General features: G+C 41.6%; 1 protein-coding gene across 2 annotated transcripts; it reads right to left on the reverse strand.

Annotated features, from left to right (window-relative positions):
• Positions 1–8,318: 8,318 nt before the first annotated feature.
• Positions 8,319–22,097, reverse strand: MORF4L2 (mortality factor 4 like 2). Of its 2 annotated transcripts, none has more exons than XM_010594707.3 (4): positions 21,999–22,097; positions 19,106–19,195; positions 11,203–11,301; positions 8,319–9,878 (listed from the first exon to the last, which is right to left on the reverse strand). In XM_010594707.3, exon 4 carries the CDS (start codon positions 9,852–9,854, stop codon positions 8,988–8,990), a length of 867 nt encoding a protein of 288 aa, XP_010593009.1. In that variant the 5' UTR covers positions 9,855–9,878; positions 11,203–11,301; positions 19,106–19,195; positions 21,999–22,097; the 3' UTR covers positions 8,319–8,987. The 2 variants fall into 2 exon arrangements, with proteins under 2 accessions (XP_010593009.1, XP_003414875.1); XM_003414827.4 differs by lacking the exon at positions 21,999–22,097 and adding an exon at positions 20,527–20,657.
• Positions 22,098–27,607: the final 5,510 nt, after the last annotated feature.

The following is a 27,607-nucleotide window of genomic DNA, read 5'->3' on the forward strand; positions in this document are numbered from 1 at the left end:
TGCATGTGTCCCTTAGTGCTGATATATATGTATATCATTCACTATGTATGTGTGTATGTGTATAAAATCAGTCACAGAAAAAATTCTCACATGACGTACACCAGAAAGTTAACAATAAGTATCTCTGCCACCGGAGTTCTGGATACTTTTTAAAATTTTTTCCTTTTTTCTTGTGTTTTCAATTTTTCCAAATGGAGTATGTATTACCTGGGTAACAAATATTATTACAAAGTTAAAAAAAAAGAGAGAAAAACATGTAAAAACAAAAGCATTTGTCAATCAGCTGATAATGGAGTACTTAGTTCTTTCCAACATCAGTAACCTATTTCTCGTCTGACCCCTGATATATTTTTGTCACACAACATGCAGGTGACTCTATTTCACTCTAAACTTTGGGGAGCATTTCTGTGTGTGTCAGGCTATATTAAGCTTATGCTGGGGTTGTTGTTGGTTGTGCTTGAGTTGATTCTGACTCCGGTGACCCCAGGTGTGCAGAGTAGAATTCCACTCCATATGGTTTCCAAGGCCGTGACCTTTTGAAAGCAGATCACCAGGCCTGTCTTCTGAGGCGCCTCTGGGTGGATTCAAACTGCCAACTTTTCGGCTAGTGTCTTAGTTATCTAGTGCTGCTATAATAGAAATACCACAAGTGGGTGGATTTAACAAAGAGAAATTTTTTCTCTCACAGTGTAGGAGACTAGAAGTCAGAATTCAGGGTGCCAGCTCCAGGGGACGGCTTTCTCTCTGTTGGCTCAGGGGGAAGGTCCTTGTCATCAATCTTCCCCTCATCTAGAAGCTTCTCAGCACAGGGACCCTGGGTCCAAAAGATGTGCTCTTTCTTGATGGTATGAGGTCCCTTTCCTCTCCACTTGGTTCTCTTTTTTAATATCTCAAGAGATTGACTCAACATACAACCTAAACTTGTAGATTGAGTCCTGCCAAACTAACATAACTGCCTCTAATCTTGCCTCATTAACATCACAGAGGTTAGGATTTACAACACACAGGATAATCACATCAGATCACAAAATGGTGGACAACCACACAATACTGGGAATCATGGCCTAGCCAAGTTGATAAACATTTTTGAGGAACACAATTCAATCAATAACATTCCAGCCCTCAGCCCTCAAAATTCATGTCCTTGCCACATGTAAAACACATTCACACTATCATATCATCCCAAAAGTCTTAAATCAACTCCAAGTTCAAATTTCATCCTGGGGCAAAATTCCTGTTCATTTCTGAAATCTAGAATACAAGTTATCTGGTTCCAAAGTACAATGGTGGAACAGGCATAAGGTAGACATTTCCATTACAAATGGGAGATAATGGAGGGAAAGAAGGGATAACAGGCACCAAGTCAGCAGAACACGTTATATTAGTTCTTAAGGGCTGAAAATAATCTTCTGTTCTCTGAGACCATTTAGGCAATGGTCCTGTGCTCCAGACTCTGGGTGTTGGCCACACTCTCTGGATTCTGGGTGGAGTCCTCTCGGCTGTGGGCTTCAGCTCCACCTTCCGGGCCCACTGGGAGAGCAACTGTGCTCCCTTGAATTTGGGTGGCCCCATTTTCCTAGTCCGTCTGAGTGGCAACCCTGCCCCCTCAGCCCCGACAGGCCCAGTTCTTCTGTCCCTTGGGCATGGCAGCCCAGCCCCCTCAGCTTTGGTAAGCCCATCCCACTGGCAGTCCCTGTGAATGGCAGCCCCACACTCCCAAACCGAGTTGAAGATCTGACTCTTTGAAACTTGGAGGCTGTGCCCCACCCTTTGAGACTGAAGCAGCTTCTGCTTCCTGGCCTCTTGGCCCCTCAGGCCTCTTGGACCTGTGCAGCATCTGCCCTGCTTGGGCAAATGTTCAAAAAGCCTTTTAGCTCTACTGTTAAGTGCCTGGAGGCAACCTACTCTGCCAGTAAACCTCTGCTGGAAGGCTCTCAGCTCTCTTGCTCCGTGGGTTGGCAAGCCTAGCTCCACTGATAAGTGCCCCGAGGCACCCCACTCTACCAGGAAGTTTCCTGCGCAGAGGCACTCAGCTCTTTCGCTCTGTGGGTTGGCTCCCGCGCTGGTCTCCTGGTTCCACTGCTGCTGTTTCTCTGCTGCTGCTGCTGCTGCTTGTCGTCTGCGCCATCTCTGGTGTTACAGCTCTCTTCATTTCCTTCTAAGCCTCACCAGAATTGTCTGACATCCATAATTCCACCAACAGTCTCTTCAAGGCAATCTAGGCTTTTACTCTTAAACCAAAACCAAACTAAACCTGTTGCCGTTGAGTTGATTCCGACTCATAGCGACCCTATAGGACAGAGAAGAACTGCCCTATAGAGTTTCTAAGGAGCGTCTGGTGGATTCAAACTGCTGAACTTTTTGGTTAGCAGCCGTAGCACTTAACCACTATGCCACCAGGGTTTCCCTTTTACTGTTAGGCACCTTAAAACTCTTCCAGCCTCTACCCATTCAGTTTCAAAATCGCTTCCACATTTTAGGTATCTGTTAGAGCAGCACCCCACTCTCTTGGTACCAAATTCTCAGTTATCTAGTGCTGCTATACAAGCGGATGGCTATAACAAACAGAAATTTATTCTCTCACAGTTTAGGGGGCTGGAAGTCCAGGGTGCCAGCTCCAGGGGAAGGTTTTTTCTCTCTGTTGGCTCTGGGGGAAGGTCCTTGTCCTCAATCTTCCCCTGGTCTAGGAGTTCCTCAGCTCGGGGACCCTGGGTCTAAAGGATGTGCTCTGCTTCCAGCACTTTTTTGATGGCATGAGGTCTCCCTTTTCTCCACTTCAGTTCTCTCTTTTGTATCTCAAGAGATTGACTCAAGATACAACCTAATCCTGTAGACTGAGTCTTGCTTCATCAACATAACTGCCTCTAATCCTGCCTCATTAACATCATAGAGGTTAAGATTTACAGCACATAGGATAATCACATCAGATCATGAAATGGTGAACCACCACATAATACTGGGAATCATGGCCTAGCCAAGTTGATACACATTTTTGGGGGGACACAATTCAATCCATAACAGCTAGTAATCAAGTGCTTAACCATTTGCACCACCCAGGGACTACAATCCCAAAACCTCGGTGGCTTAACACATCAAAGGTTTATTTCTAGTTTACAATATACGTCCAACGTGTTGGTGAAGGTCAGGAGTGGGAGGCTCTGTTCCCCATAATCCCTCAGGGACCCAGGCTGACAGGCTCTACAACCTGGAACATCACTGGTCCTGTGTCTGGGGAAGAAAAGTCTTGGAGATCTCTCACCTACTCTTCTATACTTTATAGAAATAACATAAATCGTTGTTCTCAGCTCAATGGCTAAAACTGGTCATGTGGCCTCACCTAACAGCAAAGGGGCTAGGAAGTAGTTTTCTGTGTGTCCAGAAAGCGAACAAAACTCAGTATTGGGGAACACTAGTATTCATAATGCCTGCTACAGTTAATTTCCACAATATGATCTTAAGTTTATTACATGTAAACTATGAGAAAAATAAGCCATAAGAAAATATTCATAAGAATTCAATGGGGGAATGCCTTTCTTAGGCACTAAAATAAAACAAAGAAAAATTCATAAAGAAAAACAGTGATAAGTATAATATAAAAGAAATGTAAGCATCTGTGAAGCAATACAAGAATGAATACACACACACACACACACCAGCAGCACCAAGGGACATAATTCTACATTAAGATTTATCTCTTGAATTCAGTGAAATGGTGTTCATCCACTCCTTCCAATATGAGTAAAACATATCAGAAAAAAATTCAGAGTTCTGTTTCTGCGATCAGCTCACAAAAGAACAAGCTCTGTGCCCTTGACTTTGTTTTGTTTTTATTATTTTCACTCTGTGATGTGTCTCTTCATGTCTCCAAACCATTCTTCAAGGTTGCTTCAGCCTGATGGATGCTCTTGGGGCTGGACGTCTGGCTGGAGTGAGATAAGGTTCGGGGGGCTCACTGTGCCCTTACACAAAACAGGACGAATGCATCCCCCTGGTACTCAAGATTGCTGGGGCTTAGGCAGGATGTGGACGTGCTCCCCGAAGCCATAAGCCTCTCCATGGTGTGTCTGACCTTGGTGTTTCTGCTCCAGCCTGCAGCAGGCACCAAGCCCACCTAGGCCAGGCTGCCCTGGGCAGACATACCTGGAGAAGGACTGTCCCTGCTACAGGTAGGAGCCTTTCCCTCCTCCCTTTCTCTTTCGGGGAACTTTTTGTAGGGGAGAAGATGAAGCTCCAAAGCTTCCTAACTGGAAGCACTGGTTGTGATAGTCCTTACCAAGCAGTTGTCTGAACTGGGTCTGACCGGTAACTTGGGGTTGGAACAAAAGGGACTGCCCCTTCTCTCAGAGTCCGGTGAAGTCCCTCACTACCTCTCTGCTCAGTCTGGTATCGTTATCACATATCCAAGCAGCAAACTTGGCTGTCCAGCTCCAGAGCAGAAAGCATTGAGGGTCTAGGGCCCTGGAGAGAGAGCCCTCTGTTAACCAGCATCCCCAGGCTCTTAGGAGACAGTGCTTAAGAGGGGGAGCCCTTCTAGAGAGGCAGTGTGGAAGCTCAGAGGCCTTGTAACATGCTTAGGCCCCAGTCAGCAGAAAGTATGTGGATTACTGCCAGGAAAGAGTCACCATGTCTGTGGTGACCATGAAGTCACATAGCTCAGTATCTCCTCAAAAGAAGCTTCCAATCCACCCTGACATTTATGCTAAAGCCATACTTTTCCCAGACTACTGCCACATATGGCTGAGCACAGCTGGGCCACTAGAGCTGGAACATTTCTGACTGATGGGGAACTCTTTTATTGTTCAGGGAGTCCCACTGGCCTGGTCCATACTTTCATTATTGCTCTGCAATCTGGGGCTCTTCCTGCCCAATACTTCCTTTATTTCTCCTTTCATGGGTGTCAGATGCACATCATGGTCTGAAGGCTCTCACCATCTCCTCCTGCTCTCTCCCCCTTTATCTGTCATAGGTGTTTCCCCAATAAATCTCCTGCATGTCTAATCTTGTCTTAGTGTCTACCTCTAGGAGGACCTGAACTGAATAAAGGATCAGGGTACGTTCCCAGATAGCATCTCAAGTTTAGCATACCTGTACTGTTTTTTCAGATAGGATAGTATTGTAGTTAAGTGCGTGACTAACTAGGTTCAAATCCCAGGTCGGCCATTTTAGCTGTGTGTCCTTGGGCTCTGGGCCCCTTTTGTAAAATGGTAATAATCACATTACTTCCTCTTAGGGTTGTTGTGAGGTTTATGTAAAATATTATACAAACCACTTAGAATACTGACACATAGTAAATAATATTAGCTATTTTTACCAGCTTTGATAGATGAAGTTGGAAGAAAGGGAATGATCTTAGCAGGTCCCATAGCTATTGATGTTTGGCACCTAGAAGCTAAAACCAAAGGACAGGAAAATACATAGTTAAGCGGCATGGTTGTTTCCCCCTACCTTCAACTCTATCGGGTGGGTAACTCCAAAAACTAAAATGGTGTATTATTGTTCCTTTCCCTGTACTCTATCCATCAGATAACTCATTCTACATCACAGAAATGGTGCTGAAGACCACACATGTACTCTTTCCTTTTTGTCATGTTTATGGTAGAGTATGTCAAAGGCATGTCTTTCAATGAAGTGAAGAAGCAGAGTGGGAAGGGAACTAACAATTCCCTGAGTGCCCATTAGGGACCAGATGTGTGATGTTTATGTTGGTTCTCTCTTTAATTGCCATGGCAATCTTGTGAGGTAGGTAGCCATATTTCCCTTAAGTGATGAAGAAACAGAACTTAGAGAGGTGAAGTATATTTTCCAAGCCCTCTTATTCAAAGTTTTAATGACAAAGAAGCAAAACTTCTTTTGGAGTGTTTCATGAGTGTCATGTCACAACTGTCCCCTAAATGAATAGGAGTCCTTAAGAACTCATCTTGTTGGTCAGGCCCTAGATCCCAGAGGACACAAGGGTGAGAGATTTACCAAAGCCTGCTGAACTGGTCACCCATCAATCATCAATATAAAGCTTGAATCATTTAAGTCATCTGAGAACAGGAATTCAGCTCTCTAAATAAAGTATGCACTAAGACATGAAGTCCAAGAATGACTGCATTCATTGTGTACGTATTTATTGAGCAACTTCTACGTGCTCAGCACTAGAGTTCGAGATATGTGATAATTACGTAGTCATTGGTAGGATGTATGGAATTATCAAAGGCCTTTTCTTTCTTTCTACTGGTCCCTTTGTCTGCCACTGGCCAGCACCCCGGCTGCCCCTCAACCAGAGCAGGCCAGGATTGGAGGAGGAATGAGACACCACGATGGGTCTAGTCACCACATGATGTATACTAGGATCACAATGCAGCCGGCCTAGACCCTAAGTTGGGTTCTCCTACTCTGTCTGATATACTGACATCTAAAAGCATGTTCAGGTGAATAATTTACTAGCACCCATTGCAAGGGGCCAGAAGACATACTAGTATTCTTTTTCCAGTCTGGCTGCAACAGTGATAAATGTTTCATTATTTAAATTTTATGGTATTTGCTGCCTAGGGTAAATGAACCTATTTTATATGTTTACTTACAATTTGCATTTCTTTTTAAAATGAGCCTGTTTGTATCTATGGCTCATTTTCCTAGTCTCTTATACCTTATTATAAAAAAAACTTTACAAAAACAAAACAGGCTTTACATTTTAAGAACATTAACTACTTTTTATATGAGTATTCTTTGTGTGTTGCTTGCCTAATAACTTTTTTCATGTTCTATCATAAAGTTAACTATTGACGTATTCAAATCTTTTCAACTTTTCCCTTCAGTATTCTGCCAATAGTCTCCTATTCAGGAAGGTCATCCCTGAGCCAAGATTATAAAATCTTCACTTTTGGCAAGCCAATTTTATGGATTCATTTAAGAAATGTGTATCTTCAATCCTTTTGGAGTATACTTTGGAATAAGGTGTAATGTAAAAAACCTTCTTTCTCCAAATATCTTCCCCACCACCATTTCTTGACAAATCCATTCTTTCACTATTAGTTTAAATGTTCCTTATGTTTAACGTAAGTATTAAATACATATATGGTTATTTCCATTCTGTTCATCTGATCTAGTTTGATGCCCATAATAAACTTTTTATAACAAATTTTACTATCTGGCAACTCCTCTTTAATCTTTTTCAGAATTTTTCTATTTTTATTAAGTCATTTAAAAATAAACTGGTTTTATTAGGCTTGACTTGCCTGTATTAATTTGGGAAGAAAAATGCTTAGAGAACCATATGTGTAATCTGATCCCAAGTTTGTTAAAAAATATTATGTGGTCTTTATTACGAATCTATGCACATATGCATAGTAATTCTAAGAATATATGGTAAAAGTAATAACTGGCTATTTCAGGTACTTGTGTGCTGGATATCTTCTCTCTGTCCGCTGCCCCCCATCCACTCTCCTTCCTGTTCTGTGTCCCTGACGCTTACCAATATGGACACCATCAAATGTCTTCCTTGACCTCTGGCCTCCAGTTTGGCCAAAGGGAAACATCAGGCAGGAGATACGGAGAGAAGAAAAGAGTGAGGTAAAGCATATTACCCCCCACCCTCTGTGAGCTGTAACCATTCCCACCCCTCGCCCCACTCCCGTTTTCCTCCCTTCCTACTCTCCTTTGCTTAGGGGTAAGTAACAACACAACCCTTCCCCTCTGCTGACAATTTGGAAAAAAATTCTTTATTAAACTCTCCTTAAATCATACAGTTTGAGTACCAGTTCTTTCCGTATTCGTTCTTGCTATTGTTTTCCAAAATTTCTACAATAACCACGGAATACTTTTCACAAAAGTGAAAAACGCTGTCACAAAAATAAAACTTGGTTTGACTGGGAAATTTCCACGTAAGAGGGATTTAGAAGCATAGGCATCTAACACCATCCTCCTCCATGGGTCCCCTAGCCTAGGATTCCCAATGTTATGTCCAGGGGATTAAAAAAAGCAAAGGTTGCCCATGCTTCCTCTGGCGAGAAAAAGCAAAGCTCTGCCTAAGTGTAAGGGACAGTTAGAGTACCCATTAAATGTCTCGTTACACCAACCAAACTCACAGGGGCAAAGGGGCACCTGGGACAAGTTTGGCTCTTGCAAGCAGTACTAGAAAGCAATCCCACCCTGAGTAGCCACACTGAGAGGGGAGTGGAGGGGAACTGGCCTGGCAGGGCACAGCCTTGGCTACCACACCCAAAAGGGAAAAATTCTTTGACTTGGAGTCAGAGCTCTCTGCTGTGATTCTCCCCTAGATCTTCCTGCTGACTTTATCAACCTCAGTAACATTAAAGGCACACTGCAAATGATTTGCTTTGAAATTTAGAAACAAATTTTATTTAAGATCTGAAATACGATTCCTAAAATATCAACTTTTCAGAAAACCGCGGCTACACAATAATGCATTGCCTCTACCGTGTTAGAATGTGCATCAGAGTCAAATACAAAAACCATGAAACAAATCACCATCCTTCAACCATCTGAGCAGATAGAATGAATGCCTAAGGAACAACATAGATGACTTGCAGAGGATGGGCTGTTTTACTTCAAGCACCATAAAAAAAGAAAAAGAGCACAAATGCATGGGCTTTCAGGTATATACATTAAGTTGAACCTTTGGCACTAGGAATCAGGGCATTTTGTCACGTAGCATTAACACGTATTAGAAAATTGTGTAGTGTCAAAGGGATAGAACCACCAGCATTCAAGCAATGTTCTCAACTAGGCAATAAAATGTTCTACTGAATGTTTCTTCTTTGTCTAATTACTGCGTACACTGGTAGCAACTTTGAAATGAGAAAAGGAGCTTGTGCTCCTTTTATTTTCTGTTTGAAACAAACAGAAAACAAACTTAAAGAGCGGCCCTGTGATACATTAACAATTTTAAGAGAACATCAATTATACAAGAAAAAGACTAAGAAGAAAAAGAAAAGTGTTTACAGATATCCAGACATTAATAGTGAGTGGTCAGTAGACCCTCACAGGGCTTTGCGATGGTACTCAGCTGAAGCCACTTTGTAATCACTGGCAGTAAACAGGGCTGCAGAATTCTTTGCCAGGTATTTTAGGAAATCATGCAAATAGCCCAACAATAATGCAAGGCTCTTCTCATCAAGGGGCGTATAGGCCAACATTGCTCCGATTCTTACAAATAATCTCAGTAGGTGTGGCGCTCCATAAACCTGGGACATGGGCGCATCAGGGTGAGCCATCAGGATCTCAGCATACTGGGGCCTCTCAAATTTGTAGAGCAGCTGAGTGCCCAACATCACATTGAAATACTCTTTTATTCCTGCCACAACTTCGTTAACTGCGTATTCCTTATTGTCGACGTTTCCTTGAGATCTCTTGCAATTTGCGTACTCTTCCAGGATGGCATCTACATTTTTCTTAGCTGGGAGCTGAAACAGCTGCTTCTGCCTGGTAACCAAGTCCCAGTCCTCAACAAGCCATGGTTTTAACTCTTCAGGAATCTTCACCTTCACCTCCACTCTATTCTTAAATGCCTCCTCGCTTTCAACAGTAGGATCCGCCCGGGCCCTTTTCTTCCGAGGTGGCTGAGGGGCTTCACTGGTACTGCCACCATCTCCGTTTCCGGGAGTCTTCTGTTTGTTCTTTCTTGTCTTCCTCACGGATCCTGAAGGGGGGTTCTCTGCAGATCGACCCCCCCATCTGCCTGGGAGAGCTGGCTCCAGATTCTTCTGCTGAGGACCAGCTGTCTTCTTTCCTGAGGAGGCCCCTCTCATCTTACTTCTCTGCATGTTGCTTCTAGTTGGCTTTTTGAAGTTGTCTTCTTCTGCAGATTGTTGTCCACGAGTTTGAGAACCCTGCTTTCTGGAACTCATTCAACCCTGTTTTTATTCCAACCACTGTAATACATAAAGTATTTTACTTGGTCGTTTTCTACCGCAACCTTTAACACACTCAGCTTCAACAAGGCGCATTAAAGCACAACGCACACTCTTGGAATCTGGATTTGTATAAGACCATTTGTAACTGACTTTTCTACCCCCCACCCCATCCTCATGGTCACCTGTTACCCTTATCCCACCCAAACACTCATCAGACCTGCCCATAAATTAATTTTTGATGTCCCCTTAACGACAGGAACATAATTTCAGAGAAAGAATAAAATGAGAAACTATAAAAGGCAAGTAGGGTTGAGACTTTTGAACAGATGAAAGAAATAAGGAAAATGAATTTAGTTGACGGGAGGCAAAATAGGCAACAGTAAAGGCTCTTGTTTAAGTGCAAGTAGGTGCTGATAAAGGCCTGAACTAGGGTGATGAGACAGTCAAAAGAAACCGAAGAATATGGAACTTGGTAACTGGAGAGGCAGGAGTCAAAGGTGGCTCTGAAATTTCAAGCCTGGGTAACTAATAAATTAGTAACAGCACTGATTTTTTTAAGTGTTAGCTTAGAACCAGCAATAAAATAATATAACAGGTAATTCAGCCATTCATTAATCCAGTCAGTCATCTGCTTCAGGCCAGGTACTGTGCTAGGTGCTGGGGATTCAAATGTCTACAGTGACAATTATAAAACAAGGTTAGAACAATGACAGTTGTAAGTGCAGAGTATTATGGGAGCAAACAAGAGATGGTACATGACACCACCATCAGTGATAGCTTGTTGGAGGAGGGGATAAATTGGTGAGGGAGAAGTCAATGATGATTCCCAGGTTTTAAAGATGGGTGACTAGGACCTTAGTATTACCAACAAATGAAAACTGCATGTAGGAGAAGAAGATGGATTAGAGGGTAAAGAAGATGATCTACATTGGATGTACTGTGAGATGTGTAGTTCTACACATGACTTTAAGGCTCAGGTGAGAGGTCAGAGGCAGAAATGGACATCTGAGAGTAATCACTATATTGTTGGTAGTGGAAACTATGAGTTAATAATACAGAGAGGATAGAGAGAGAAAAAAAAAAACATCAGCCAAGTATGGAGTTCTGGAAAACCTAGGGAAGACTGATATTTAAGGGATGAGCGAAGAGACAAAAAATGATCAGAACAGGCATAGGAGAATTAGAATGGCATTTTGGGAGCCAAAGAAGTTGAGAGTTTCATGAAGGGAAAGGGATAATCTACAGTGTAATGTGCAGCAATAAGGGCTAGAAAGACAGGGATAGGAAAATACTGTCCTAATATTCTTATGATCTGACAGATGAAAAAATTCCTCTGACTTACATAATCTTCTTCCTTCTTCCCTTTCCAAGAACTCCTAGTGCTTTCTCAGATGGAATCTTATAGATCTTCAGGGATGGTCTGGAAGGATGAGGTGGGTATCTACAATTAAGATTAACTTTCATGAAATAATATAGAAAATAATAATATAGGATTTTATATACTTACATATAAATAATATATAATTTGATAAACAAGTGAGGTATTAGATAAAATACATGAGTTCTGGTGTCACACAGAGCTGTACTTCAATTAGGCTCCACCATTTTTAAGTTGTGAGACCTTGGGCATACATGTAAGCTCACTTAGCCTGTTTTCTCCAGGGCTTCAAACCAGCTCATTCAGGATGAAAACACTGCTGAAAATTTGCCTTTCTACCAAGTTCCCAGGTGATGCTAACGCTGCTGGTTAGGGACAAATTTTGAGAACCACTAGTATAGCAGTGGTTCTCAAATTTATTATACCCAAGAATCACCCGTGGATCTTGTTAAAACGCAGCTTCGGATTCAGTGTATCTGGGGTGGAAATGCAAATTCTCAGCAGGGTTCCAAACTGGTTCGAACCCCTGGTGTTCTTATCTACAGAATGTGGTTAATTATCCCTACCCTTCACAGACTGTTCTAAGACTTAATGTGATATGGCTGAACAGCTAGCACAGGTCTTTGTAGGAATACCTCCACATGTGAACAGGTACACAAAGATGTTCACTGCAGTGGTGTTTATGCTGCTGAGAATTGGAAATACCTCAACATTCTTCAATAGGAAAATGGTAATACAAATTATCATATATATCCATTATGGAAGAATGTGCAGCCATTAAAACGAATTAGCAGAGATTTGTGTACCGACATGGAAAAATATGCAATACATAGCCAAACAAACCCAAACTCACTGCTGTCAAGTCAATTCTGACTCACAGTGACCCTGTAGGACAGAGTAGAACTGCCCCATTGGGTTTCCAAGGCTGTAATCTTTATGGACGCAGACTGTCACATCTTTCTCCTGAGGAGCGGCTGGTGGGTTCGAACCGACCTTTTGGCTGGCAGCCAAGTGCTTAACCACTGTACCACCAGGGCTCCTTTTGGGATACATAACACAGGTGGAGAAATAAGGATTGGCCTCAGACAAAAGAAGCAACCTGTTCTTATGAACATGTAATCCAGTCTGTGTTTTAAACTAGTGTGTACAAATGCACAGAAAAATAACTAGACAAGTACCAGATGATGATGACAGGGGTTACCTTTTGGAAGGAGTACTTGGGTGGCACAAAGATTAAGTGCTCAGCTAGCCAAAAGGTTGGTGGTTCAAACCCAACCGGAGGCACCTTGGAAGACAGGCTTGGCAATCTGCTTCTGAAAGGTCACAGCCTTGAAAACCCTCGAAGCAGTACTACTCTGCACACATGGGGTCACCATGAGTTGGAACTAAATGCCAACTAACAACCTCCTCTCAGAAAGGGAGCAAAAAGGAAAGGCCAACAGGCCAATCTTAAACTGGGTTTCTCTGGTAACTGTAGCTTTCAACCACAAAAAAAGCTCTTCAGTCAATCTCTACCCCTTAAGACTATGTGGCCAGGTATCAGGAAAGTCCTGGGGGGTGGGGAGAAGGGGAATAAAAGATAAATATTTGAAGACTAGAGCCCTGAATCAGGAACGCCAGTTATTGGGAAGAGAGGCTGGGGTGTGGGTACTCTCATCAAGAAAACACTATCCTTTAACTGAAAAGGGCACAAATCTCTGAGCAGGAACAAAAGGGCAAAGCCCATCTTCAGCATCAAAATCTGTGAAGATGGAGACTGTGAGAATCAGAAACCTGGCTGTCAGGGGCATACAGGTATATCCTTGCTAAGAGCCTTGCATTACTGTTGGCCTATCTGCATTATTTCCTATTATCTGTGAAGGACCAGACAGTGTTGTGAAAGTAGGCAGTATCAAGATATCATATTTAAGCTATCATGCTTACGAAATAATTTTTTAAAATAATTCATTGACACCAGGACAGAAGGGATAAGTATCTGAGATCAGAGAATTTAGTCAAGTAATATGAATACAATTTATAAAGTCCATTTGGGGGCTAGTATGGTGCACAGATTTCATAGAGCAAGACAGTAAATACCAACTAAGGAAAGCAAGATGACCCTGTGCAGAATAGACTGAGTAAAAAACCTAATAGTACTGCCAGGCTGGACAAGAACTATTTCGGAAGCCACACTGGGCAATAACATTTCGATTGACAGGTCAACCTATTTATTCCTGCTATTGACTGCATATATTCATACATAGTATAACTACAGAAGAATTTTACCTGGCTCTTTTTATAGAGAATGAGTTCAATCATTCTCCACAAATTTTCCTATCGTTCATAAGAAATCTCAAGTTGAATGAAACTTCTAACATTGTTTTATAAAAATACCTGCATCATTGGTTAAGGTTTGTGTGTCCAGAATGAATAAAGGCAGGAAAATAGCCCTTCTAAAGAACTGTCTCAGTAATGTTCATTTTCTGAGTGTCCTGCACATTAAGCACCCACCCACAGTTACCTGAGAGCCAAGGGCCAGACATCAAAAGGGAAGATCCATCCTTTAGATTTCTGGCTCCTACTTGAAATATGCTCCTTGAAAACTCTATGGAGCAGTTCTACTCTGTCCTATAGGGTCGCTATTAGTCGGAATCGACTCAATGGCACTGGGTTTTTTACTTGAAATACAAGTTTTTGGACAGCTTCACTACTGTCACTAGACTGCACACCTCCCTTCCCAGAAGCTTCAATTGCTCCATGGATTGGTGACAGATGTTCTGGACACATTTTTTTTTTATATAACAGTTGGTATGAAGTCAGCTTTAAATATTGCTTTTTCTGAGCTACTTTAAACTTTGAATCTACCAGTTTCAATCTTGAGTTTTCAGGTAGTTATTACATTGTTTACTCACTTTGGTATACCCACTCTTTGCTCCAATTCTCTCATTTAAATCCCATGTCAGGTCCCATCTGTCTTTAAATCTTCCCTTACTCTAGAACTCATGTTGCTCTCCCATCTCCAATACTATTTGAAGGTGACATCAGAATCCTATAGAGCTTATTTTATGTGTTTCATGTTCTAGTGCTCCTCAGAAACTCTATGGAGGCAGTTCTACTCTCCTATAGGGTCACTATGAGTCAGAACTGACTCGACGGAAATGGGTTTGGTTTTTATATATGTTATGTGGAAACCCTGGTCGCGTAGTGGTTAGGTGCTATGGCTGCTAACCAAAAGGCCCACAGTTCAAATCCACCAGGCACTCCTTGGAAACTCTAAGGGGGCAGTTCTACTCTGACCTGTAGGGTCACTATAAGTCAGAATCCACTCAACGGCAAAGTCTTTGCTTTATAAATAAATAAAACCAACCTCGATGCTATCAAGTCGATTCAGATGCATAGTGACCCTATATGCCAAAGTAAAACTGCCTCATAGGGTTTCCAAGGAGTGGCTAGTGGATTTGAACTGCCCACCTTTTGGTTAGCCCCTGAATTCTTAACCACTGCACCACCAGGGCTCCTGGGTATATACAGGGGTTAACAACTATTGAATCAAAGAAGGGAGGTGATTTGGCACATGGAGAAAATAGGGGCAAAAACTGGGAACAGCCACCAAACATTTTTCCACTTCTTTCGCACAGTTCTGTTAGGCCATAAATCGAGAAAACATTATTTGGAATGTTTATTTTAGTTTCCTACCTTTAATCTCAGTGTAAATACGCACTTAAACAGAGGTAAGCTCATAAAATAGTAAATCTTAGACTTCCCTTTTCTTTTTACATTTTTTGCCCTCATTTCATATTATTCCTTTGCAAGATTCTTGGAAGTGGATTTAAAGGGTCAAGAGGTCTAACACTTTTAAGGTCCTTAATATGTCACCAAATCACCTCTGAAACAGTGTAAGAATGTCCTTATCATACCTCATACCCTGGCCAGCACTGGGTAGCCTCATGAAAATATTTGTGAACTTGATGAGGAAAAAGGGGTTGTTTTAGTTGTACTTATTAGGGAAGTTTTAACATTTTAAAATTGTGTATATTTTTGTCGTTTATATTTCAGCTCTTGTCCTTTGCCCATTAATCTGGAGTTGGTTCTTGGTGATTTTACCTACTTATTATAGCTTTATATGTAAGTAGGGTCAGCAGTTCGAATCCGCCAGGCGCTCCTTGGAAACTCTGTGAGGCAGTTCTACTCTGTCCTATAGGGTCACTATGAGTCGGAATTGACAGCACGGGATTGGGTTGTATAGCTTTACGTGGAAGCCCTGGTGGCGTAGTGGTTAAGTGCTACGGCTGCTAACCAAGAGGCTGGCAGTTCAAATCCACCAGGCGCTCCTTGTAAACTCTATGGGGCGGTTCTACTCTGTCCTATAGGGTCGCTATGAGTTGGAACCGACTTGAAGGCAGTGGGTTTGGTTTTGGTTGACAGCTTTATATATTAAGAACTATGTCCTATTTTGGTAAATATCTCCCCAAGTGTTTTCTTTTACAGTGTCTGAACTTAAGTTTTCCCCTCAAGTCTTATATGGCCAGACAGGTAGTTTTTCCTGCCATTATTTTTAAGTCTAAAAATTAAAATGTATTTTCTCGAATTTATGTTTAATTCCTCAACCCACCTATAATTTATTGTGATACGTTGGCTAACAATCTTATCTTCTGCCAAGTAATTAAATTTTGTGGCACCATTTATTGTGTAATTTTTCCTTTATATACCTATACATACCAAGTACATAATGATGCGGGCATTCTCCCCTTACCACTTCCCTCCCCTACCCCAATGTATTCCCTGAACAAACCTGTGTTCATTCTTTCAAATTTTTTTATGTGCATATTCACACACAGAAATACCCGTTTAAAATCAAGTGTGTGTACACACTGCTCTGCACCTTGCTTTTCTCTTTAGCATGTTATCACGAACATCTTTCCACGTTAGCACGTACCTACCTCATTCTTTTTCAACAGCCACACTGTACTCTGTAATTTTTATGTTCCCTAGTTTAACCAGTCCCATATTAATGAACATTCAGGTTGTTTCCGATATTTCATTATTTAAAAAAAAAATGCTGTAATAGTACAGCTTTATTAGAGCATGAGACTAAGTATTTCTGAAGACTATGTTCCCAGAAGTGCAACTGTTTGGTGAAAGGATTTACTTATTTACAACTTTGATAAGATAAAGCCAAATGCACATTAAAAAGAACTGTTTCAATTTGTATTCCCAGCAAAAGCGCAAGTCATTTCACCAACCTCCTCGACAACCGTAGATAAACATCTTTTTTTTTTTTGGGGGGGGGGACCTCTTTTTTTTTTGGGCAATCTAATGGGTAACAAGGCATTTTATTTTAATTTGAATTTTTGTGATACAGAGCATCTTTTCATATGCTCGTTGGCAATTTCTTTTTTCTTCTCTGCTGGGTTATTTGCTGCTTATTAATTTCTACTAATTAAGTTTTTTTGAGCTTATGTTTTGGAATATTTTTTCCAAGCTGCCATTTGTCTTTTTGTTTGTGGTGTCTTACTTTAAGAATTTCTAAGACATCACTGACTATACTATTTCCTAGTATTTTTATAGTTTTTCTCCTACATTTAAATCTGTAATCATCTAGAATTCATCTTTGCATAAGATATTAACTTTTCTCCAAACACACAATGAACTTTTCCTCATCTCAGTTACTGAAGAGTCTACCCTTTCCCCAGTAATTTGAAATGCTACTTTATTAAATTCCCAGAGGTATATGGGTCTTTTGTGGTATTCTCTTCCCCATGTTTGATTACTCAATTCTCAAAGGCATCACTATTTCTAGGCTATCTGTTCTGTCCATGATGTCTGATTATTCTCAAACTGGCATCACACTGGTTAATTACATAAATACTGTTCTAGAATAACACTTGTAAATGTGTACAAAGAAAACTATGTAAGGATGTTTGATGCAGAATTATTTGAAGTAGCAAAACACCACTGTCAATCTCCACTCTGGCAAAATAAAAAGTGGTATATCCATGATATGCAATATCATGCTAGTTAAAGGAATGCCACTGTGAAAGGAATCGAATAGAACTGTGTGAATGGACATGAAGAGATCCAAGGGAAACTGAACAAAGATAGCTAGTTGTAAAACAATACTTATGGTGGGACACCATATTTGAGTAAAAAGAAAAACACAAAACAGTATTTTATATACATACATAAACATCTTTAAAAGAGGTACACATTTTAGGGATCTAGAAGGAAACAAACCAAACTGGTTAACGGTTACCTCTGGGGAGGGTAAGAAAATTGAGGGTGGCTAAAAAGAAAACCTAAGCCTACTGTTAGATTTAAATTTATAAGGAGAATGTATTCACATATTGATTAAAAATTAAATTAAAAATACACATAGTTTAAATTCATGATAATAATCCGAGCTATTCTTATCCATGGATCTTACATAGTGCTAAACTATTCAGTTAGTTATTCTTGCTTATTGTGTACTCTGTAGGAGCACCATTCAGACCGGTTTCCCTCCCTCCTTCTAGGTTCTGCCCAACCTCAGAGGCTCAAGTCAAGATCCATTTCTTCCTCAAGGCTTTCTCCATTTCAGGCCACCCTGACTGATACCTTCTGTGACCTCCTATTGGCCCCACAGTACACCCTGCTCCCTTTAGCCTTTAATCATTCTCCAAATGGCCTCATGTAGAGGGTTTATCTGTCTACTCATCTAGTACATCTCTTCCACCAGGGCAGTGCCCTCCTCTGAAACCTAGCTTTTGGAACGGAGAAAAATAAGCAAAATACAGTGACTCCATGAGAAAATGAAGCTGTCAAGAGCCTCCAAACCTTCCTTCATCTCCTCAAGCACGGGATGAACCATTCAGGAATGCAGACTCCAAATGCTAACACCTTTGTGTATGCGTGTGCCACAAATGAGTGTGAATAGCACCTCCTTGTTTGATGGACTAAACCTTCAAATGCACATATACCAAGTCAGTTTCATTTATATCAATCCTCTCTTCAGGATCTTGGAACATCTCCTTCATGTGTAACCGTTTGTTATTTTTTTTTTCTAGACCGAGGACAAAGGAGGAATGATATAAAAGCTATCAGCGAACTGAATATGGTGTGATTTGCTAGTTGCCACTTATGTTAAAGTCATAGCTCCTGGGAATACCCTGATAAATATGTGTGATCAATACATTTAAAACCTTTCTAGACTGTTAGGACAAGCCAGAAGTCAAAATTTCAGAATTCAGTTCTAGTGGTAACGCTGCTTCTAAAAAATCAGGAGAGAAACCAACATTATTAATTTTTTTTTTTGCAATTCCAAAGAGAGGTATCTACTGCATTTAGAAGCATGTGTAAGTGTGTGTGTAAAACAGGATGTATCAGAAGGACTAATCATTATTAAAGTACCTACATGTGCCAGGCGCCATCCTGGTACTTTACATTTAATTCTTACAACAATCCTATGAAGTTGGTACTATTACTTCTATTTTACATACGAGGAAACGTAGGTACAAAGTGAGTAAATATCTCGCCCAGGATCACAGAGTAAGTGGCAGAACCAGGATTTAAATTTAGGAAGACAGTATTTGCTCTTAACCACTAAACTATGCTGCCTATAGGATACCCCAAAGTAGGAAAAAAACCAACCAAACAAACATATGGATCTGTGGAACTAACTATAAGGCATCATTTGTAAAATCTTTCATCAAGGGATGCAAGATTATATAAGCCCTCTCTTGTTTAGGCCTCTATATCCATTTTCTACTCTGGAAGCACCAAAGGGTTTAGCTCCATCCTTCCCTTTCCCAGATAAGGGCTTATTAATGTTCTAAACATTCCTGGACATTTAGCAAGACTATGTGGTATTATCTTGTTTGAGGACTGAGGCCAGGAGAAGGGAAGCACTTACCCAAGATTCTGTAATGAGGGATGGTTCTGTAATCAGGATCAGATCTTCTGATCCTTACTGTGCAACTAACTTAGCTTTTCTGATGATGACCTAGAAGGTCAAAGAAGGGGACAGGAAAGGACATAAAATAAAAAGATATCAGACCACGGTTTTCTTTTCCATCAATCAATGCATTTTATCACACACAAAGAACACCAAAGCTGATAAATATGCACAAATATTTTTTTCTTTCTTGTGGTTATATTTTCAAATCATGTACATTTAACCTATTTTTTTAACAAACTAATATTTAAAAACAATTTTATGAAGGAAAAAAAATCAAATGGACAAAAATTTAGATAGAATAGTATCACCAACCCATACGAATCTATCACCCAGCTTCAATTACCAACTGAAGGCCATCTTGTTTCATCTATAACCCCACCCACTGCCCCCCCTCCAATTTTTTAAGCACCAAATAGCTGATTTTTTATATTTCATTATGGAACATTTCAAACATACACTAAGATAGACAGAGTAATAACAGTCAGCTTAAACGATTTTTAACTTCAGGCCAATTTTGTTTTATCTACAGCCCTCTCCGCTCTCCCCTTCGCAGAAATTATTTTGAAGCAAATCCTAGTCGTCAACGTATTTCGAAGCCAATCCCAGACATTATATTATTTAATCTGTGAATATTTTAGTCGATATCGCTACAAGGTAGAAAATTTAAAACCATAACCACAGTATCATTATAACGCCTAAAAAATGATATAAATTTCTTAAAAGCCATAAAACATCGAGTCGGTGATCAAATTTTCCCTATGTATCTTAAACAACGTTTTACAGTTGTGTTCAAATCAGAAACCAAACAAGGCCTACTCATCGCATGTGGTTCATCTCCAGCTCGCTCTCGTTTTCAATCTTTTTTTTTTTTTTTTTTTTACTTTTCAATTTGGAAAATTTCAATCCTATTCCGAAGCAAATCTCGGCGTATTGTTTCATCGATAACAATTACGCCTCTTACATCTCCAATTTCTTCGAGGGAAGTTGATGGGCAGGGAAGGCACTATAATGAGCGAATTTACATAATACATATTTTCTCATTCTGTTATGTGAGGCTTTATCTCCATAGTAATAATAATATCTACAAGAGCCAGGCTTCGTATTGAGCGCCTTATACGCACTATCATACTTAACCCTCGTACACGTCTCTGAGGTAGATACTATTATTATCACCATTTTACAAACATGGAAACCGAGACACAGAAAGAATCGGAGCCTTGCCCGAGCTGGGCGTTGGCGAGCAGGAATTTGAACCAGCTCTGACCGATTGTAAAGCCACTAGCTGATTCTGTCTGTATATGTGTATATATATACCTTATACATACACATGATAAAGGGAAATCACCAACCCTTCCTCCCCACCCCCACCCCGAAACCTGAAACGAGAATCCAGCTCTTCCCAACAGCCGACGTGTGATCACTGCCGTTCCTCCAACCGCCATAGTAAAGCCAGGTTTCTCTGGCAACTGATATCCATAGGCAGACACGTCATCCTAAAGGCGGGCTTATGCCCTTCAGCCAATCACATTCGTCTTGTCTAAGTTTTAGAATGTTCTATAACCAAATGATTGGACGAGGACTACCACGTAAGCAGTGACACTTAGCCGCAGTAAAGGCGGGTGCTAGTAACCTGCTTCTTCACGGTTAAGGCTCGGAGCAAACCAATCACCTTCCTTCTTTACTGTGAGCTGCAGCCAATCACATTCGCCCTCTTAGGTTCTTAGCCCACCCTCCAAAAGCGCGACAGCCTTTGGGTCATAAGTCTATAGAGCACAGTGTTCACGTGGCCTATTTTCACGACCCAGAGTTCCCTTGACCAGAAGGTTTTTTTTTTTTCTTTAGAGAGGCATTATGGGTCCCCCCCGCCACACTGGGAAAGGAAGTGTCTACGTGGCCTGCGGAAACGGGACGGCGGAAATGAGCTAAGGTTCCCGCCGGTGGGGAAGCGCGAGGTCAAACCTGGGGCCACGCCCCCCAACCTTTTGCGCAACTCGGGGAGGGGAGGCGGGGGTGTTTTTAATATGCGTGTGAGTGGAGGCGGCGGGTGGCTCGGGCGCGTGTCGTTGGGGCCTGTGTGTGTGCGCGCGCGCGCAGGCGAGCTCGCGTGGCCTGGGGGTGTGCGCCAGCCTGCGCCCTTAGCTTTGGGGCACGGTGTGTGTCCCTGAGTGGGGTTGGTGTGAGTGTGTGTGTGTGTTTACCTATAGGTGAGCTGCACTATGTTAAATTTAGGTAATAAGTGTGTGGGTGTTTATTATAGCAATTGTTCTCTACTTTTGTATGTTTGAAAATTGTTCTAAAAAAAGGAAAATAACTAAGTCAAGCGGATAATAACAAAGGGCCTCTGTTATATGAAGTATTTTGGTTTCTCCTATTGACTCAATTTTAGACCCTTCCACGTTTTGCTCGGTGCCAAAATCCTGCTCTAAATCACATCTCCCCATTGCACAAGAGCCAAACCCTCCCGGTTCCTCTATTAGCAACTCCAAGGGGCAGCTCCTTTCATATTCCCCAATATCCTCCTCCCATCCCCGCCCGCCCTTCCCCCTACCTTCCCCCGCCTCCCGCCCATCCCTCGACTCTTCTCTCCCTTCCCCCCCTTCGCGCCCTTTCCCCCTCTCCATTGTGTCCCCCGTCCCTTTTCCCCCCTTCTCAGGACAGCTCCCTGCTCCCTGCCCCTCTCTCCCATTCCCACCCCTTTCTCCCTGCCCGCCCCCTAGCCCCGCTCGTCCCCAAAGTTGCACGCAATTCCCCTAGTACAAATATAATTTTCTGCTGAGATAATCAATATACGACTGCCTCTCCCTTCATGAAGGACCGTAAATTTCTGTGGCGGCTGAGGAACTCTTACCTTTTTGTCCTGACCACCAAGCACAGTGCCCTTCAAGCGAGTACACACACAATTAATTTTCCAGAAAGTTCTCTGGATGAGGTTTATACCTCTCAAGTCGGCCACTAGATGTCGCCAAATCCTAGCAAAGGATTGGCTATTTGGTCCCTGGAATTATGGGATTTTGTCCTCCCGTGTTTCTGATTTGCTGAACTCTCCAATCTCCAGTGAGTATGTCTTTCTTTCGTTTCTAGGGGGAAAATGAAGCCAACCTCTGTAAATGGCCTTAATAGGCAGGGGACCATGGCCCAAGATCCAAATGCTTTTCTTGTTTCTTTCCTTCTTACCTCATCCCTTAAAAATTTTTTTTCCTTCCTCATTCCTCTGTCTTCTTTCTTCCATGCCTTCTTTTTTTAGGGAAGTGATGAATGATACTAGGCACTGATGCTGATGAAGATTCTACCCTTTCTGTTCACCTTCTTCTCAAATGTTAACAACCCCCCAAAACAGTACACAGAGGGCTGTTTAGTCCGTAAAGATAGATTAAAAACTCTGAGGTAAAACTTGGATCTGGCATTGAAAACTGATCTTTTCTCATGACAATTTTATCACACGTGTGTATGTGCAGTGGTACTGCTAAACTTTATTATGTCTTTGGAGCCAGAGACCTTTTAATCTCTATGTCACCACTTTATAGCCCTGTGACTCTGGGCAAATGATTTATGTTCTGTGATTCTCAGTTTTTTGCATGCTTTCTATATTTTAGATGCAGTGTTGACCTCACATGGATATTCTCATTTATTCCTCATAAAATCCCTTTTAGGTGGGTACTACAAAATCAAAATCCAACAACAAAAATCATTCCTCTTTGAGTTATCAATCATATATACATTATGTGTGTATGTCGGTCCGGGGTCGTTTAGAGCAGTGGTTCTCAAAGTATGTTTCCTGAACTAGCAGCTTTAGCATCACCTGGGAAGTTGTTAGAAATTCGGATTGTCAGGCCACACTCAACCCTGTTGTCTGCCGTTGAGTCGATTCTGACCCATAGAGAACCTTTAAGACAGAACTGCCCCCATAGCGTTTACCAGGCTGAAATCTTTACAGGAGCAGATAGCCAGGTCTTTTCTACTGCAGAACTGCTGGTGGGTTCAAACCACCGACCTTTTGGTTAGCAGCCAATCACTCAACCACTGAGCCACCAGGCCTCCTCACTTCAAACCTACAGAATCAAAAATTCTTGGGGTGGGGCCTGGCAATCTGTATTATTAGAAGCTGTCCAGGTTATTCAGATGCACACTAAAATTTGAGAACCAGCGCTTTGGAGGGCAGAAATGCAATGCTTATTTTGCACATACCACTAGAGGGTGCTACAGAATTTAACGCAAGATAATAAACAATTTATTTTTTTATGCTTATTGAGACACTCTGGATTAGGAACTAATGTGTAAAAAAAAACCCAGTGCCGTCAGGAGGTGTCAAATTATTTCCCCAAGTGCACAAACAGATATGGGAACCAGGATTTGAACTGTATCTGCCTCTCAATCCTAGCCCTTAACATTATTGTTCAATTTATAGCTTGTCTCTGGGCCTCAAAACACATTACAAATACTTTCTCTCTTCCTTACTTTGGCTAATGTTAACTAGAGAGACAAGGAAGGGCAGGGAAGCAGATCAATTAAATGGAGATATTTTGATGATTTTATACCCTTCTCCATCTCCATTCTATAATTGGATATCACATAAAAGCTCATGAGTGTTTCCCTTCTTGCTTTTGTATTTCCCAAATGCTCTGTCTACCCTGAAGTTGTTTCTTTTTTAGTTTATGTCTGAATCTCTTCCATGTGTAAGGGAGGAATCATAGTGCTGAGGGAATAAAAGTTCTCGAAAGCCTAGTATGGACCCCACTATATAGATCTATACCCATTAATTTCAACAAGAGGTCTGTCATCATTTTATAGATGATGACAGTGAGTTCCAGATATTTTTTTACTCAGTCATACAATTTGTAAATGGTGGAACCTAGATAATACTAGGTATATCTAACCTTATTACCCTACTAAGCTTTCTACTCCTACGTTTTGAATCTGGTTTAATTACTTAATACTTAAGTGACTTTCAACAAGTTCTTTAACTTTTCTGAGTCTCAGTTTTACCATAGATTAAATGGTAAAAAATATTCGTGCTTCATAATCTTTGTTGTTGTTGTCGAGTTAATTCTGACTCATGGCGACCCCATGTGTGCAGACTAGAACTGCTGCGTAGGGTTTTCAAGGCTGTGATCTTTCGGAAGGAGATCTCCAGGCCTGTCTTCCAAGGCATCTCTGAGTGGGTTTGAAGAGCCAACCTTTTGGATAGAAGTCAAGCGCTTAAATGTTTATGTCCCCCAGGGAGCTGTACTATCCAGTGTTGTAGCCGCTAGCTACATGTGGCTACTTAAATTTACATGAATTAGCTAAAAACTTTAGTTCCTCAGTCACAGTAGCCAATGGCTGTATTAGACAGTGCAGATATACAACATTCCCACCATCATAGAAAGTTCTATTGGATAGCACTGATTTAGAGAATATAAAGTATGTAAAAGGGACTAAGGAGACCTGGTGGGGTCACAGTTAAGTGCTCAGCTGCTAACCGAAAGGTTGGCGGTATGAACCGACCCAGCAGCTCCACAGGAGAAAAGACTTAGCGATCTGGTCTGGTAAAGATAAAAAAAAAAACAAACGGGTTGCTGTCTAGTTGATTCCAATTCATAGTGACAGCCTAGGAAACCTTATGAGTCAGTTCTACTCTGTCACATGGGGTCATTATGAGTTGAAAATGACTGGGCAGCAGCTAACGACAACAACAAAAACCAAAACCCATTGCTGTCGAGTCAATTCCGACTCATAGCGACCCTATAGGACAGAGTAGAACTGCCTCACAGGGTTTCCAAGGAGCGCCTGGTGGATTTGAACTGCCGACCTTTTGGTTAGCAGCCATAGCACTTAACCACTGTGCCACAAGGGTTTCCTCAACAACAAAAGGGCCTAGGACAGTGCACTCCTCATGGCAAGTGCCCAAGAAAAGTGATTTCCTCTGCTTTTTTCTTTCGGAGGTGTTAGGGGTGTTCTGTTTTATTAAGGTGGTCAGCTGAGAGGAGTAACTTCCCCAAAGTACTATAACAGGATGTGTCTGGCACCAGGGCCCACATCTCCTGACTCTTGCTCCAGTAGGTCTGTCTAGCAGACCCATCTTTATGCTTTACTGGGAGAAGTTTCAAGGCCAAGAGTGTGAATGACATAACTTTGGAGTCAGGGTGGTAGCAGAGAAGGGCATGGGAACTGAATGCCTCCTACGTGCCAGGCAGCACTAGGCTCAGCTCTTGATATCTGTTATCTTAGTGAATCCTAACTGAAGCCCAGAGAAGTTAAATACTTACCTGAAGTTGCTCAGATAGTAAATGACAAAGATTCAGATTTCTCTGTCTGACTTTAAACCTACCCACCCAGTGCCATAAAGTCAATTTCAACTTATAGCAACCCTATAGAACAGAGTAGAACTGCCCCATAGGGTTTCCAAGGCTACAATCTTTACCAAAGCAGACTGCCACATCTTCCTCCTGCAGAGCGGGTGGCTGAGTGCTTAACCACTGGGCAACCAGGGCTCCTTCATCTGACTCCAAAGCCCATGCTTTCCCCATTATGCCATGTTACCCTCTCAAAAGTGAATACAATCCGGCACCCTCCACTTACTTGTAGGAAAAAGCTTCAGCAGATTCCCGATTCTTAGTAGATCCTCGGAAGATAGAACTTACTCTTCTTCCTTTTGAATTTACAGCTGAACAACTGTCTTCACAGTCCCTTTCAACTGGAAAGGAAAGATAGCTTTGGTTAATGTTTGTTTGGCTCCAAGGCCCAAGGCCAGACAGAGCTATTTATGGTCTCAGCCTTCACAGGACACTCAATGGCTCCAAGCACCCTGTGTTTATCTTCAAGGCCACCATTAGCTCATACAATACCTTTGTGCTAGTTAGAACCATGTGCCTGCCTCCTGGCTCCAGATAAATTGCAAAAAGGTATCCACTCCAGTGAAATACTTTAAAAAATGCTTTTCTTTCTCTGCGATGTTGCAGTCTTCACCAAAGGATGAATTTCTGCCCCAACTTGTGCTCTCTCAGTTGGACACCCTTGTGTAGTGTGCAGCCTGCCCATCAGTATCTGCTGGCCTTGCTTGTCTTGCCTAGAGAGCCTTCCAAGGTCTGGAAGGCAGTGTTGATCTGTTCTGGAGGGTGGGGAGGAACGCCAGTGTCCTGTTACGGATTGAATTGTGTCCCCCAACCCCAAATATGTGTGGGAATCCTAACCCCTATACCTCTGGATGTAATCCCATTTGGGAATAGGGTTTTCTTTGTTATGTTCATGAGACCATATCAGTGTAGGGCTTGTCTTAAACCTAATGAGTTTTGAGGTATATAAAGAGCAGGTTAGACACAGAAGCAAGCAAGCATAAAGTGGGGATGACAGAAACACATGCGAGGATCTCCAAGGAACCTAGGAACACGGGGGTTATGGAAGCTGAGACAAATATCTTGCCCGAGCCGACAGAGAGAGAGACAACCTTCCCCTAGAGCCGGTGCCCTGAATTCAGACTTCTAGCCTCTTCAATTGTGAAGAAATAAATTTCTGTTATAGCCGCACTAGATAACTAACACACGTCGCATGGCTGTGGGTAGGAGAGAAATGTCCATTCTAAAGGTTAATTCGATGTATATATTCTCTCATTTGGTTCTGACTAGCTTATTAGATGATTTTAAAAAGAATGTTTGGTCAACTTAAAAGTCAAAAACAAAACCTAATACTTTAAGGCTAAGCAAAATGGTATTTCTTTACTAAGGATTTTTTTGTTTATCTGTTTATACCTGCCTCATTCCAAAGGGATTTCATAAAACCAGTTCAGCAAATTTGTCTGGATCAGACTGGTTTGCTAGCCCAAGGCAGATAGAACAAAAGATGAGAATAGTCACGAGGAAGCTTTATCCTTTTAGGGGTATCTGTTCTTTTCTAGCTCTTCTCTCCTTTTGTAACAGAAACCCGAATGACTGGCTCATTCTTTTGACAGAAAGAGGTTACTTCAAATGACAGAAAGCACTGAGATCGCTACTTGAACGTAATGAATGTAGTCCTTGATTGACCTTGGGATGCCAGACTTTCCCATACTCCCTTGGTTTTTCCCTTTTTGAATCAATAGTTTAGCATGCAATTTACCTAAACTTGTGGTTTTGTGAGCCACAGACTTCATTTGGAATGATCACCTGAAATCATCTAAGTTACACATCAACCAGCAGAGATGGGGGCTGATTTCCATCAGTATACACTGACTCATACAACGCAAACATTGCCTCAAGAAGATGCCTTGAGCCATTTTTTCCAGTGAGATATTTGTTTTTGCTTATAACCTCCAACCTACAGTCCTCATTCCACTGGGAATGACAAAAGCTATGTCTTTTGAAAATACCAGCTGTCATGTGATTAAAACAAGACAAAACCAGTAATACTGGAAAGTGCTGCATCTAAATTGTTGAAGCTTAATGATGGGCATGTGGAGGTTCATTAAACTATTCTTCCTACTTTTGTGTAGTTTTGAAAGTTTCC

The sequence above is a fragment of the Loxodonta africana genome, chromosome X (assembly GCF_030014295.1).
Source record: "Loxodonta africana isolate mLoxAfr1 chromosome X, mLoxAfr1.hap2, whole genome shotgun sequence".
Classification (NCBI taxonomy): domain Eukaryota; kingdom Metazoa; phylum Chordata; class Mammalia; order Proboscidea; family Elephantidae; genus Loxodonta; species Loxodonta africana.